The sequence below is a fragment of the Alosa sapidissima genome, chromosome 4 (genome assembly GCF_018492685.1).
Source record: "Alosa sapidissima isolate fAloSap1 chromosome 4, fAloSap1.pri, whole genome shotgun sequence".
Classification (NCBI taxonomy): Eukaryota; Metazoa; Chordata; class Actinopteri; order Clupeiformes; family Clupeidae; genus Alosa; species Alosa sapidissima.
In genome coordinates this window covers 8,254,742-8,269,501 of record NC_055960.1, presented here as the reverse complement: position 1 = coordinate 8,269,501, position 14,760 = coordinate 8,254,742, and the positions used below count along the sequence as shown (strand labels likewise).

Here is a 14,760-nt window from a genome sequence, read left to right as displayed (position 1 = left end):
AATGTGCACGTCATGGTGTTAAACTTTACTGCTATTAGATACTCCTTTACCCCTCGTGCAGGTCATGGTGTTAAACTTTAAGGGCTCAACATGCTTCTACGTCAACTCCACGGCGTAGCTATGCTGCCATTCCTACAGCGTCGTGACCATTTTATGGCAACTAAACGTGTGTGTTGCAGGTGCTGCTGTGGAACCTGCAGAAGACTCGGCCGCTGTGGGCAGTGGACCTGCAGGACTCCCATGAGCAGGCGGAACAGGCGGGTCGTCCCGGTCAGCTGTTCAACCCCCCGCTGGCCCACTGCCCATCCAGTTCAACCCCCCGCAGGCCCATCCGCCTCCTCCTGTGGGGATCTGCTGGCCTGCGCTGCCGAGGACGGCCGTCTGCACCTGCTGCGCGTGGGCACAGGGTCTCATCTGGACCACCAGGGGGCGCTACAGGGCCACAGCCAGGGCGCCTCGCAGGCCCACTTCGTCCACTTCCTGCCGCACCCCTACTGGCTGCTCTCCGCCGGCAACGACGGCCTGGTGGCCCTGTGGGACGTCAGCGCTCACGCGCGCCCCCCGGAGGCCAAGGCCAGCAACAGCAGCCGACCGCCAGCCAGCCGCAGGAAAGCCAGAATCAGGCCGAAGGGCCGACGCCCACCAGCCACAGCCACGCCCCTGGGGGAGGAGCATGCAGGAGGCCCACAGAGTGCAGCCGCGGGGGAGGGTGTGTGTGAGGGGGCCGAGGCGGGTGTGTGTGGGGCAGGCCCAGGGACACAGGAGAGTACCGGACCCGCTCTCAGCTTCACACACACGGACAAAGTGAACTGGGTCTGCCCCGCCCTGCTCCAGGGCACACCCAGCGTGGTGGTGGCCGACCAGAGCGCCGATCTATACGTGTACCCCCTGACCCTCTAGTGCTGCCCCCTACTGGCCGACCAGAGCGCCGATCTATACGTGTACCCCCTGACCCTCTAGTGCTGCCCCCTACTGGCCGACCAGAGGGCCGATCTATACGTGTACCCCCTGACCCTCTAGTGCTGCCCCCTACTGGCCGATCAGAGCGCTGATTTATACGTGTACCCCCTGACCGCGCTCTAGAGTGTGTGTTTATTAGTGAAAGGTAATAAACTGTGGGCTGCAACATTCACAAAGTATTTCTAACAGAAAGAGAGGTGATGAGTCTGTGTGTGTGTGTGTTTGTCTGTGTGTGTGTGTGTTTGTATGTATGTGTGTGTGTGATGGTGATGATGATGATGATGGTGATGACCTGATATGTGTGTGTGTGTGTGATGGTGATGATGATGGTGGTGATGACCTGACGTGTGTGTGTGTGTGTGTGTGTGTGTGTGATGGCGGCAGCGGTGATGATGGTGGTGATGTCCTGATGTGTGTGTGTGTGTGTGATGATGATGATGATGATGATGATGATGTGTGCCCCTGATGGAGCTCACTGCACCTGAAGTGTGTGCAGCACGAGACTCACCTGCAGCACGAGACTCACCTGCAGCAGAACTACTGGGTCCTGGTCAGTGAATCCTGATTGGCTGGGATCTTAGATCAGTGAGCCCTGATTGGCTGGGATCTTAGATCAGTGAGCCCTGATTGGTTGGGATCTTAGTTTGGGGCAACATATCAACCCATTCAATCTTATCTGACATCACTGGCTTTGAATAAAAACAAAAACTGTGCCTCTGGCAGAAAGCCTTGTGTGTGTTATATTCTTTATGAAAGACTTGTGTGTGTGTTTGTTATATACTTTAGGAAAGTCTTGTGTGTGTGTGTGTGTGTGTTATATTTTTAAGAAAGCCTTGTGTGTGTGTGTGTGTGTTATATTTTTAGGAAAGCCTTGTGTGTGTGTGTGTGTTATATTTTTAGGAAAGCCTTGTGTTTGTGTGTGTTATATTTTTTATGATAGCCGTGTGTGTGTAGTTTTTATGTGTCTTGTGTATTTCAGTAGGTTCTTTGTTCCAGTGATGCTAATTTTGAACAGGTGTAGTATCTCACTGATAAATGATTATAAACAGGTGTAGTATCACTGATAAATGATTATAAACAGGTGTAGTTGTGTGTCACTGATAAATGATTACAAAACAGGTGTAGTGTTAGAGTGTATGTTTACTGTGTATCCATTCCATGACGAGAATATGTTCTAACTAACACACTGTAGGAGTGAGTTGAAAACGTACTCAAGTAGAAGGTTGGTCAAACAGATCTTTGCCACCATTTACTGGATTCACTCCCCCTACGCTACCCTATGCTCCGGAACAGCTGCTGTGTTCCACCACGGTACAGGTGCTGCTGTTAATTTGCATATATAAACATAAAATCTCAAAAACTTGTAATACATTTTTTCTTTGGTATGATGTCATTAATCAACTGGAGAAGTTTCATAGTGATATAAATTATTCCCCCCCCCTATTAGAGTGTTGAGCACAACTTTGGCCTTTAATCTAAAAAAATAATTTAAAAAAAATATGTTCCACTCCATCCTCGGCGGAAGACTTTTAGTATATGATTCAGGAGGGTATTAGGACCAATAAAAACTATAAGGCATTTCTGTTGCAATTTTCTTTTTGGGCTAGATTGACTGGCCTAATAGGCCTATTCTAACTTTCGCACTGCACCATGGACTTCTCTTCGTCATTCACACACACAGAACTCAAACACGCTGAATTAAATGCCCATGGCTGCACATGTCATTTTACATTAAGTCGTCCACTCTCAAGTGAAGGGAATACTGCCCTACAAAGGCAAAAGACCTTAACTCGCCAGAGTGTGAAACTGAGAAAAATGACTTTAAAGTTTTTTTGTTGTCCAGCCAATTGCATGATAGGTAGGACACTGAAAATTTGCCAAGTAATTGTCATAATGAATACATGTATCTACATGGAAAAAAAATCAGCTCAAACTTGACCTTTGACCCTTATTTGGAAGTTACTGTATTCTGCCTTTGCATTATCTGCAAAACAATAATGGTCATACAAAGGCAAAATACCTTAACTTCTAATTTATTGACCATTTGGACTTTTATCACTCTATAGAAACATTTATATGATAACAATGATAGCCTTAAGATAACATTTAGTGAGTTTTGTCTAGTAAGGCTTAATATTAGGCTCCATCAACAGAATATTACAAAATACAAAATAATGAGAAGGCTACACTGGAACATTTTAAAACTTTATCGTTGTACTTAATTTAAGTAAAATAACACTTTAAGAGCCAGAAAACCAAAAAACAGCCACAACATGATCCAAGCCAATGCCATTGGAAACGTATGCAATTACAGGAATTTTGCTACTCATGGACACATAATAATTTACTGTCTGTGTCATGCGGGCGGCGGAGGAGTCACACATTGATTGGATTTCTTTCTTGACAAATTAAAGGGACATCGACTTAAGGACATGCTGTGTAGTTTTGTTCGTATGGGAGTCAAATATTTTGCAACCAACACTATCTAGCTTTAGCTAATAGCTTACTCATAGCGACACTTAAAATTGAATGACAACATCCGAACAACGTTGCACTTTGATAGATTTTAGGCTAGCTAGCCTGCACATAATTATATTGCGAATGGGCTTGCTGAAAACTTGTGATGGATTTAAACAATGGATTTGTCTTCTCAGTGGATGTTGTTTTCCATGGATTTTTTTAAAGGTAAGCTGCGATCTAAGTTCTATCTGCTGGGTTAGTTTGTGTGCGACATGTTCTCCTCGCCGGGGAGGGACGGGGAGGTGTATCGTGAGGCGTCCCCAACCCACTCGCTTTGTTTTCTGCCAGTGAGTGGACTTGCAGATTGGCAGGCAGCTAGCCACCCTGTATGGCACGAGAAAACGTGTAGTAGGCTACTAGTTAATAGTATCCAGGCTTTGAGACATTTATGGTGTCTTACAGTTGCCTGGCACAACATCTATCATGTAGGCTATTTGTGGATCAGGAACAGTTAACTAGCTAACTAGGCTACGTCCTAGCTGAATTTCACAAAATCTGAAGTAGTTAATGCTAGATAGTAAAACAACCACTGCAACATTTTCTTTTCACTTTATTGAAGTGTGGCTGAAGTGCTTCAATTAGGCCTACATACAATACATAGGCATAAGACACTCTGCCTTTGTTTTACCCACCACCAATGTTAATATGGTTTGCTGCGCTGAAATTACGGTGCACTGTAACTTAATTCCAGCGTTCTATAGAGCCGCGAAACAAAGCTAAAGAACCACAACTGATGTTACGGGCTATGCCTTGGCTTACCCTCTGCTTTTTGAAGTTACGGCAAAATCAGCATCTTATTTTGATAAGAAAACAACAAAATTGACTCAAGATATTTGTCCACATGATAAAATTGATGCCCATTGTTCCAAAAATGACAAAAACTCATTTTTGATAAAATTGAAGTTACGGCCTTTTGCCTTTGCACGGCAGAATAGGCCTACATTTCTTGCACATCAGACTGCCAGTAAGGCTCGCAGCGAAGGACGTTGCTGAGCACGCCCACATACCGTTTATCTAATGTGGCGCAGGCGCAACACAGCACCGAACACTTGGTAGACGCGGTCCCGTTCCCCAACGCCGCACTCTCTACAGGTGAGACACTCTACACGTTTAACTTCAGGCTCTACCGCGGTGCGACGCCAGCCTCATAGATATTGGAGCCTATCAGGTAAAGCAAGCCTCTACTTCAGACTCACTGACGAACACGTGGTAGACGCGGTCCCGTTCCCCAACGCCGCACTCTCTACAGGTGAGACACTCTACACGTTTAACTTCAGGCTCTACCGCGGTGCGACGCCAGCCTCATAGATATTGGAGCCTATCAGGTAAAGCAAGCCTCTACTTCAGACTCACTGACGAACACGTGGTAGACGCGGTCCCGTTCCCCAACGCCGCACTCTCTACAGGTGAGACACTCTACACGTTTAACTTCAGGCTCTACCGCGGTGCGACGCCAGCCTCATAGATATTGGAGCCTATCAGGTAAAGCAAGCCTCTACTTCAGACTCACTCGGGAAAAAGTTTGATAAAACAATTCACATTGTGGATTTCATAATTGTGATATGTAGATGGAATAGACGCATTAACATTCATTTATCTGGACCACAAACGAGCGCTTTCCTTTATAATTTACATTAAATCCGTCCAAATGTTTGGGAAAGTTGTTGCGTTGTGTTCAGCCGCGCAAGAGGGGCGATGTGGAGGCGTTTACCTGCATGCTGGTTAACTCGGTGTCCTCAGACTGCGCAGTAAAGTTTGCCCTTCGTAGGCCTCCGAAAACCTCGCGGACATGTTGAGATGGGGTGGGGGCCAGGAGATTCAAATGGAGAAGTTTATGTTTGCGAGCTTTAACAATTTAAAACCCAACGGTTTATCCATTGTGGCTACTTTCATCTCTGCAGACTCTTTAAAAAGTAAGCTACTACCAGTCAGCCATTCAAGTCCTTTGTGTATCTTTATGTTACAATCCTGGTCCTTTTTGGGACAAAAGTATTGATCATAGGCCAAGTCATCCCACGCAGCTATTGATATCTGACGACACGCTGACAGGGATCCGATTGGCACGATTGCATTCATTCCTTAAATGTGAACAAACATTACACTACCAGCACACACACGTTTATTACATTAAGCACATTGGAGGCTCCACTTAGATAGATAGACAGATAGATAGATACTTTATTGATCCCCAAGGGAAAATTCAACTTATTTACCATGATCCCTAGCCTGGCGAGCCAGACCCACATTAAAATGTAGGGTCTGGGCACTCACCGTTCGCAGTGCTCAGTCCGAGGGGCGGAATAATCAGATGTCTTTCAAATTCCCTCCAAGCAATAGGACGCAATAGGATATTTGTTTTCAAGTAGCAGGGAATTCAAGCCAAACTGTTGAAGCTCTGCCACCAATCATTATGTTAAGCCCACCAAACGACTCTATACACAATTTCAATGCCCTGATTAAGTTTCGATTTCTGGAGCTCACAAGCCAACGGAGAGTTGCTAGACTAGCCCTGGCAGCAAATGTAATTGTAGCCCTGCTGGGGCGCGTCTAGATTTCTAGGCTACATGATCCCCCCCTAACTCAGTGATTTTCAACCAGTGTGCCGTGAGAGATCAGGTGTACCGCGGGAAATTGTCCAATTTCACTTAATTGGTCCTAAACATTAACTATTTAGTTGTTGCAAAGTAGGCTAGGATATTGTTGAGTAGGCTATCTGTGCCTGCAATGTAGCCTTGAGAACTGGCGGCGAAAATGGATATTAGAAAGCTACAGTGGGCAGTGCTTCGACTTGGCCAGCTTCACTCGCGGTCCATGCGGTATCACGCGACTTTAATTTGTATTTTTCCAGTGAGACGCTGCAACAACCCAAACAACCGGTAGATGGCTCAAGTGAGCAGGGTGTCTCGTAAAAAGAAATGGAGCCTGGAAAACCCTACACAGACTTCACTACAGACTTTAGCAGACTGGTTTAGAAATAATGTAATAGCCAGAAATATGCCTGCCCTGCCCTAATAAAGAAATATTTGGTTAACTGCGAGTGAATCCCGTTTGCAGCCGTAGACGCAGGACAAATGAAACATTCTGGTTTTCTCCGAGTGCAACGATGATAGACAGACATCATTTGGAGTATTAACCTCCGTTGCTCAGCCAAATGCCTTCCTGTTACGTCCTGTTATCACGGAGTTACAGGCGATAAACGATTTTTGATGGTCACAAGTTTACTTCATTAGGGACTGTTCGTTATTTATTTAAGGGGCTACCGGAGGAGTTTTGGGAGCATTAGTCCAAAAAGACGTGACCCTCCCTCGCCAGCAATACATTTTTCTATGACCCTCCAAAGTGATTATGAAAGAATCACTGTGAACTTTTTCCGGGTTTATCGCCTACTGTATTTTAACGTTTTCACATATTTGGCCATAAGCCGTTTATCATAGGCTATCACCAAACCAAACTACAAAGGCGAACACTTTAACAGGGGGAATTAATTGGGCATGAATCATGCTGAACGCTATTTCGCTACCTTAGAATAATAAGGTTCTATCTGCGTTTTGAGTAGGTAGAACCGGGATGATTGAAACGGGGACGAATGAAACATTCCGGTTTTCTCCGAGTGCAACGATGATAGACAGTCATCATTTGGACAAAACATGGAGCATATTAACCTCCGTTGCTCAGCCAAATGCCTTCCTGTTACGTCCTGGTATCACAGAGTTACAAGCGATAAACGATTTTTGATGGTCACAAGTTTACTTCATTAGCGGTTTATTTTTTTGGATTATTAAAGAGTGTTTTTCATTTAAAGGGTTGACTTCGTGCTTATTCAGTAGAGCATGTAGTGCTCTCCCCAATCCCAGACGTTCACATTGCATGTTTGTTTGTAATGGATGCAACCGCGAGATAGGCTATGCATTTGACAATGAGTTGTTAACAGAACCAAGACCTATAGCCCAGCAGCAATCTAGTGACTGATCGTTATTTATTGAAGGGGCCACCGGAGGAATTTTGAGTGCTTCAGTTGGAAGTTGCATGACCCTCTCTTGCCTGCTAGAAATTGTTCAATGACCCTCCGACAGAATTGTTAAAGACATGACCTGCCAATTGTCTTCCGCCCGCGCCACAGCCACACACTTTGTGATAACGTTCTTAAATCAATCTTTCCCGTGAGCTTGCATACCAGTCCTTCCTTTTCAAATGTGTTGCGCCTGTTTGCACAATTTCACAAATAATCATATGTGATTAATAGTATGACAAATAATCCCTGTGCACGGGGACCGAAACAATGCATGCCAACTTTTTCCGTGTTTATCACGTATTTTAACTTTCCCCGCTGTCTTGCCGTTTTAATGTTTTCGCGTAGAATATCCCATATTTTAATACTCTCATAACAGCCCTGCCATCGGGCCTGTCTCTGTGTTGCTCTGTTGCTACCCCTTGCCCTTCCAACGAAACAGATGTCTTCAAATAATCGTTTTCTTTGCTTGAAGGCGAACTTAGAGTGATGTTAACCTATTTAAGTTTAACGGCGCGATTGTCGCGAAAGCACGATTCATTGGCGCTTGCATGTTCGGCCTTATGTCTACGTGCGCACCTGAGGCTACTCGGCTGCAAGAGAAATAATTTCCCCTGTTTGTATGTTCACTGCAAGTTGGCCTACCATAACTTACCAACTCTGCACTGTAGACTGGCTATTTATATTTTTCTGTGAAATAAGCAAATGTATTTGTTCAACTTTATGAAGCAGAATTACGCATAGGGTACTTGGAACATAATACATTTGACAAAGGAAAGATGAATGTTGCTAGTGACAAAATATTAACTTTCAGTGTTTTACGATGTCTTTGTCATGGGGAAGTGTTTTTCCCCATGCATTTATTCTAGGTTACTGTCAGTGACTGCCGTGAGAGAAGCGGGTTCTGTGTTTCGTTCATGTCAGTGACTGACGCGAGAGAAGCGGGGTCTGTGTTGTGTTGCGTTGCGTTGCGTTAATTTATTTTCATTGGGCATACCGTGCCGTGCCGTCCACAGCTCTTCAGTTCTGACAAAGCCAAAATTACTCCTTTTGAAACAATGAGTGCAGGAAGCGCGTTTGTATGGTTATATTGCTTGACGGAGGGGGGGGGGGGTGGTGTCCCAAGCAGCTTTCAGCCATAAGGCTACTTTGAGAACATTTCAATTCACCCGACACTAATATTCAAAATGTTGAAAACTATTTCGGCATAGCCTATAAAGCAGTTTAATTAAATGGAATGTTAGTTGTAAACAAACGAGCTACTTGGTGAGGCTTGGCCTCACAGATGCGCTCGTGCCTTAGATGGCAGGAAAAATCTTCACGATAGGCCTATTAAATAACCACCAGATTCACGTTGGCTGGGGGGAAGGGGGGCCATCAGACAATTGTGCCCAGTTAATCCGGCCCATCCCCCAAAAAATCACACCTTCCCACCTCTGACAGCTTAAAAGAAGTCAAGAGGACTCCTTACTCACAGACCTATTCACAAACCTGCTGTTTTGAAATCCTATGCAGCTACAGGAGCTTCCAATCGCGAGGAAGCAATTTTGCATTGTAGGCATAACTAACATGCAATAACGCCGCCAACAACAACCAAAACTAGGCTAATCATTGTCAACATGTACATTAAATGTAACATTATTGTGAATCAAATTAAAATGTTCTCTTTTGCAAACGTAGGCATAGTAACAGAATAATTTAATAATGTTACAAAGATACTACATCAATCCGTATGTTTCATTGGGCCACTAGGCTATTTGTTTTGCCTTGATTCATTTAGGCTAGGCCTTTTTATTCAGGGGCCGTATTCACAAAGAATTTTAAGGCTAAAAGTAGCTCCTAACTGGCGAATTTAGGAGCAACTCCTAAAAATAATGGGCGTGGCACTCCTAACTTCAGGACTCCTAATTTTTTCACAAAAAGTAATTCACGAAGCATTTTAGACCTAAAAGTAGCACCTAAGTCTGGGACAGCTTAAGTCGAGAGGACTCCTAACTCACTAAGACCTATTCATAAACAGCTTTTTTGTGGCATTTTACGTTGCGATGTTTTGAAATAGCCTATGCACAACAGGAGCTTCCAATCGCGAGGGAACAATTTTGCATTCATAAAAGGGATGCAATAACGCCACCAACAACAACCAAAACTACTCATTGTTAACATGTAAATGAAATGTAACGTTTCATTGTGAATCAAATTAAAATGTTCTCCTCTTTGCAAACGTAGCCTAGGCATATGGTGACAGATTAATTTAATAATGTTGCAAAGGTAGGCTACTGCATCAATCCATAGGCCTATGTTTCATTAGGCTACTAAGCTATCTGTTTTGCCTTACTCTTTATTCATTTAGGCTAGGCCTTTTTATTCAGTTATTAATCATCTTCCGTCCTTCGCACTACTTGTGTAGCGCACGCATTCTCCAACCTGTCACCTGTCAGTCATCATCGGAAGAGAGGTGTTGGGAATTCCCGCGTTACAATCGTCAGCCAATCAAGGTGGTCACTTCAGTCAAGCTCGTGCATGAGTAATGACGTCATCCATAGCCACGAAGACTCACTCCTAGTTTAGGAGTTGTCTGAAAGGCTTTGTGAATAACTTTTAAGAGAAAACTCCAATCTAAAATCTGTAAGTGCGATTTAGGAGTAGCCTACTCCTAGTAGTAAGATAAAAGCCTTTGTGAATAGCCTACGGCCCCAGTTATTCATCATCTTCCGTCCTTGTGTAGCGCACGCATTCTGAGACCTGTCACTCATCATCGTAAGGGAGGTGTTTGGAATCATGCCCGCCAGCCCGCGTTACAATCATCAGCCAATCAAGGTGGTCACGCTTGCCCATTTACCCAAATTAATGTTCGAATATTACTGATGATCATTGTTATTTAAGAACATGCAGTGTGCGTAGGGTACCAAAAACATCTTGCTCGTAAAAAAGCATCATAACGCACATTCTGGCGGGTCTGTTATTTACTGTAGGCTGCGCAAACCACATGCCTTTATTTTGGGCAAGCCTGCATTCATTCAACCTTTATTTATTCTCGGAGGGTCATTGAGGGAAGCCCTCATTTTCAATGAAGCCGAAATTACAGAAGCGAAGCAAAGCGCCCCACAAACAAGACAACATTCGAGGCCTTCTGTTGAAGAATTTTATATAAAGCCTGCGCTGACAGTAATCCTCCTGCCCCTGATAGGCCTACCACAGCTGTGGATAGTGTGGAATGTTCAAGTAATAACCCAATCCAATGTGTGTCTCAATTGTCCCCCGCTGACCACCTCACACATTTCTCTAGATTTTGCAAAGAACTTACATGACACAATGTCATAAAATATGCCAGTTTTAGGACACAGAATAATGTTTGTAATGATGCCAGGTATTGTCGAAGGTGCATGGTGAAGTGAAATTCTTACTTTGGAAAACAAACATTTGCCGATATCATCGCCGATCATCAGAATATTGCAACAGATTCTGTGTTCTGGACTGTAGGTAACTTGTTAAGCCAGTGGTTCTCAAACTTTTATTTCATTCCCCACTTTGATCAAGGGGCATGACTGATGATAGTGGAGATAACGTGTTATCCCGAGGCTTTTGCAAGTCAGCATCTTCGACGGTAGTCTATTAAAAATATAAGTTTTCAATGTCCTAAACGGAGAGCCATACTTTATTGTTTTTAACGATCTCTATGCTACTCACAAAAATGTAGGCATGGGGACATGATGAAGTAGGTTATCCAACTGTCGTGTGTTAAATTATTGTGATTACGAGCCAGTGGTTTTCAAACATTATGCGTGACTCGGACATCTAACTAAATGCAACAGGCTCATATCGTCCTCGCATTCGCAAAAAGAGGACCAGTGTTTTGTCAAATTGCAAATAGCTATTCGTTTTAACTATTTTTTTATGATGGTAGCCTATACAAAAAGCACTTCATACTATCTTAATCTTGGAATATGGGGAGGGAAGTGGCGCGTCTGCAGTCAGCCAAATATGAATGTAATTCTGTGGCATAAAGCAGATGTAATTGTTTATTGTACAGAAAAATAAAAATGACATGTCAAGCAGTCAATTGACTACATTGCAGTCAAGAAGTAGGGCAAATTAATTTACGAAACCAAAACGTGGGTCATAGTTGTCTAAGCCTCTATTGCGTAGCCTGTTAAAAACGTCGCCAGATAGTATTAAATCGGCAACAACATTGTTTTCTGCAGAAGCCTACCCAAGGCTACAGATTAATTCTGAACAGTTATTTCTCTACTGGCTCAATTATCACACCACTGTTTTGATTTGCGTAGTTGCGTTAACCCCAACACTGACAATAATGTAGACGGCACATTTCGATTTTCGTGTAGTCAAGCCTTAAGCACCCAAGTAGCCTAAATCGAGGTAATGTTTAATTATGCATGATTTATTTTGTTATTGAATTCGTAGGCTGGGATTACTCTCGGCAACAATTATGTAAGGGACGGCAGGCAGAGCGACGCACAGTGGCTGAAAGTGGTACTAAAGCTTCACGCAGCTTCACGCCGCGTAATGCGCGAATGAAGTGGTCATTTGAAAGCGATGCCCACTGTAGATACGCATTTGGCTCCAGAACATAATCATGATATGGCGGCGACAATCAAGGCCAAAGAAGTATGGAGCTAAATTTGTCTCAATCAGGCTTGGAATTTCACCATTCTGGGGGCAAGGCCACTTGGCCTTCAGTTGGGCATATTTGGTGGGGGGCACAAAGGCCCCATGTCAGGGCCCCAAGGCCAAAGTTAACTATACAGTAGTAGGCTATAAAAATGATCAAAGTTGTATTTAGCCTATTCACTGCAGTAGACCTGCATCACTGTATGAAACATTACAAAAACATGAAACATGACATATTACATAGAACTGTAAATCATCTGATCATCTAATATTTACAGATATATAGGCTATATATAACATTTATTTTATATTTGGCCTGTTATGAAATCATGTATTGAACAATTTAAGCACAGCTCAGCTTTAAGAAACTCAAATAGCCTAGATGCATGCTTAGCATTTTGTGATCATTAATGCTACTTTCACATACTCTTAGTCAGCTGTCCTCTGATTTACCAATATCTAGGCGATATTTGTAACATTTATTTTGTATTTGGCCCGTTATTAAATCATGTGGAACAGTGCAAAAGCCAAAATTTGGAGACATCCATGGATGTCGAACTTTACTGCAAATTCAAAACTGGATTACTCTGGAACGGCTAACTGTACAGGGGACTGCTTTACACCTTTGTGTTCGGTAAGGTCTCCTGTTTATTCTGATATATGGTTTGTCATGTGTTAAAAGAAGGGTTCGTAAAGTATTCCACCGAGATGAATGGGTAGGGAGATCATGGGACGCAAAACCTTCAGTAGAATGTATGATTAAATTGAATGATATTGTTTACTTTTCTCGCGAACCGTTCAACACAGCAATTATCGGCTAACATTGTTTAAAAGGTGAGAAAAAGCTCTTTCATGTGATACTTGTGATGTCTGTGTGATGAATAGGCTACGTCGCGAGTAGTTCAACTGAAAAAGGGTGAATTTGGACGCACTTTCTTTCTTGCGCTGTCACTTTCTCCACTGCGTAAAAGACTAAATTAATTTGCGCTGTGAATGCCAAGATTATTTTGACAGGCCACAGGCTAAATAAAAATCGCTATTAGTAGGACGCAAAGCAGAATATTGAAAGAAGGGGGCACCAAGGCCACCGTGGCCTGTAAACCTCTGATTTTCAAAGGGGCCTCACGGCCAATGCAAGGGGCTACGACGGCCATGGCCGTCGTGGCCGCCGTGAAATTCCTACCCTGGTCTCAATAATATTTGTATATGTGCAGAGGGGGATCCACAAATATTTCTTGACTTGCATTTGTGTTTTGACATCCACAAATAAAAAAAATCATTTATAACTTGTAAATTGGTTTTCACAATTGTAGATGTGTATTTGTAAACGAAATGGCATTGGTAAAACTGAAAATTGCCTTTGTGAAATCTAATTTTGCATTTGTGGATCACCAGCACACACAGTTTTCGTTTTCGCATTTGTGGATCAGCATTTGTGGATCACGTATTTTTGAGACAAACTTTGCGGCAGAGAAGCCACCCAGATCCACAAGTAGCCTGCTGACACTGTCTAATCCAGTAGATGGCAGTGTTGTTCTATGGGACTCGTAACCAAAGATTCTTTGCTCATAACACACAGAGCTAGCGAACCTAGTTCTTAAATCTAACAAGTTATGCCTTTTACAACAAGCTTTTTGATGGATAAGTGGTGTTTAATTTCCATAATCTTTGTTTAGTAAACGCATAAAACTGTCAGTTTGCAAGCGAAATCAAGAATTACGATCTTTGAGTTTGAGAAATATTTGTGGATCCCCCTCTGCGCATGTATGCAAATATTATTGAGACAAATTTAGCTCCATAAAGAAGCAACGGGTGTCTCTGATTGACGGCAAGTGTCTACACGACTCTGGGTTTTTTGAAACCGGTGAATTTATTTGATCGGTTAATGGCCTCCTTACACCAAACAACTTTGACAAGATTTGGGAAAGATTCTTAAGAGTGGAGTCTTTTGAATAAAGCTTGAATGGGAGGCATTAGTTAAAAGACTACAATCTTTCAAGAATCTTTCCCAAATCTTGTCAAAGTTGTTTGGTGTAAGGGGGCCATTAGGTGTTTGCCTCAAGCAATATGGCCGCCGATGACTGCTAGATAAGTAGGCCTACTTGAAAAGGAAAGGTGCAGAATCTGAACTGATCTGTAAACAAATGAGATTACACTGTGTGGAATTCTGTTACATTTTCAGTTGATGGTGTGCTGCTGTACACGGCCCTCGTATACCAGGAGCCTCCGCTCATCACCAAGATCAAAAAGGAACTGGAGCAGCTTTTAAAGGTGATGCTGCTCTCTGATGTTGCCCTGATGAACTCAGGAAAGGTCCTAGGTCATACTATCTACATGGTAATGTGGGGAAATGTTTGTTTGTGTGGAGACTGAAGTCCACCACACCGAGGACATCATGCCTCCCTCTCCCTCTTGTCAGCACAGCAGCAGGAGCATCAGGCTGAGTTAAGAGAATCAGCGCAGAATGGCCCTCACCAGGATCCTGATTGCTGGAGGGCTGCTACTCTGCCTCTACACACTCTGCTCCTCCACAGCAACGGCAGAGCCGTAAGTGTGTGTATATATATATCACACACACACACACACACACACAGCAACACCAGAGCCGTGAGTATACACCCCCCCCCCCCCCCCACACACAC

At 43.5% G+C, this 14,760-nt stretch overlaps 1 protein-coding gene across 6 annotated transcripts in view; it reads left to right on the top strand.

The window, feature by feature from the left end:
- The first annotated feature begins 4,421 nt into the window (after positions 1-4,421).
- The window catches only part of LOC121706377 (alpha-2-macroglobulin-like protein 1), a 38,684-nt gene continuing 28,345 nt past the window's right edge, over positions 4,422-14,760 (top strand). The window contains exons 1-3 of one of the 6 annotated variants that reach the window (XM_042088037.1): positions 4,422-4,572; positions 14,301-14,389; positions 14,543-14,665. In XM_042088037.1, coding sequence (XP_041943971.1) covers positions 14,583-14,665 — 83 coding nt within the window. In that variant the 5' untranslated portion in view covers positions 4,422-4,572; positions 14,301-14,389; positions 14,543-14,582. The other 5 variants (XM_042088034.1, XM_042088036.1, XM_042088033.1 and 2 more) reach the window with 5 other exon arrangements.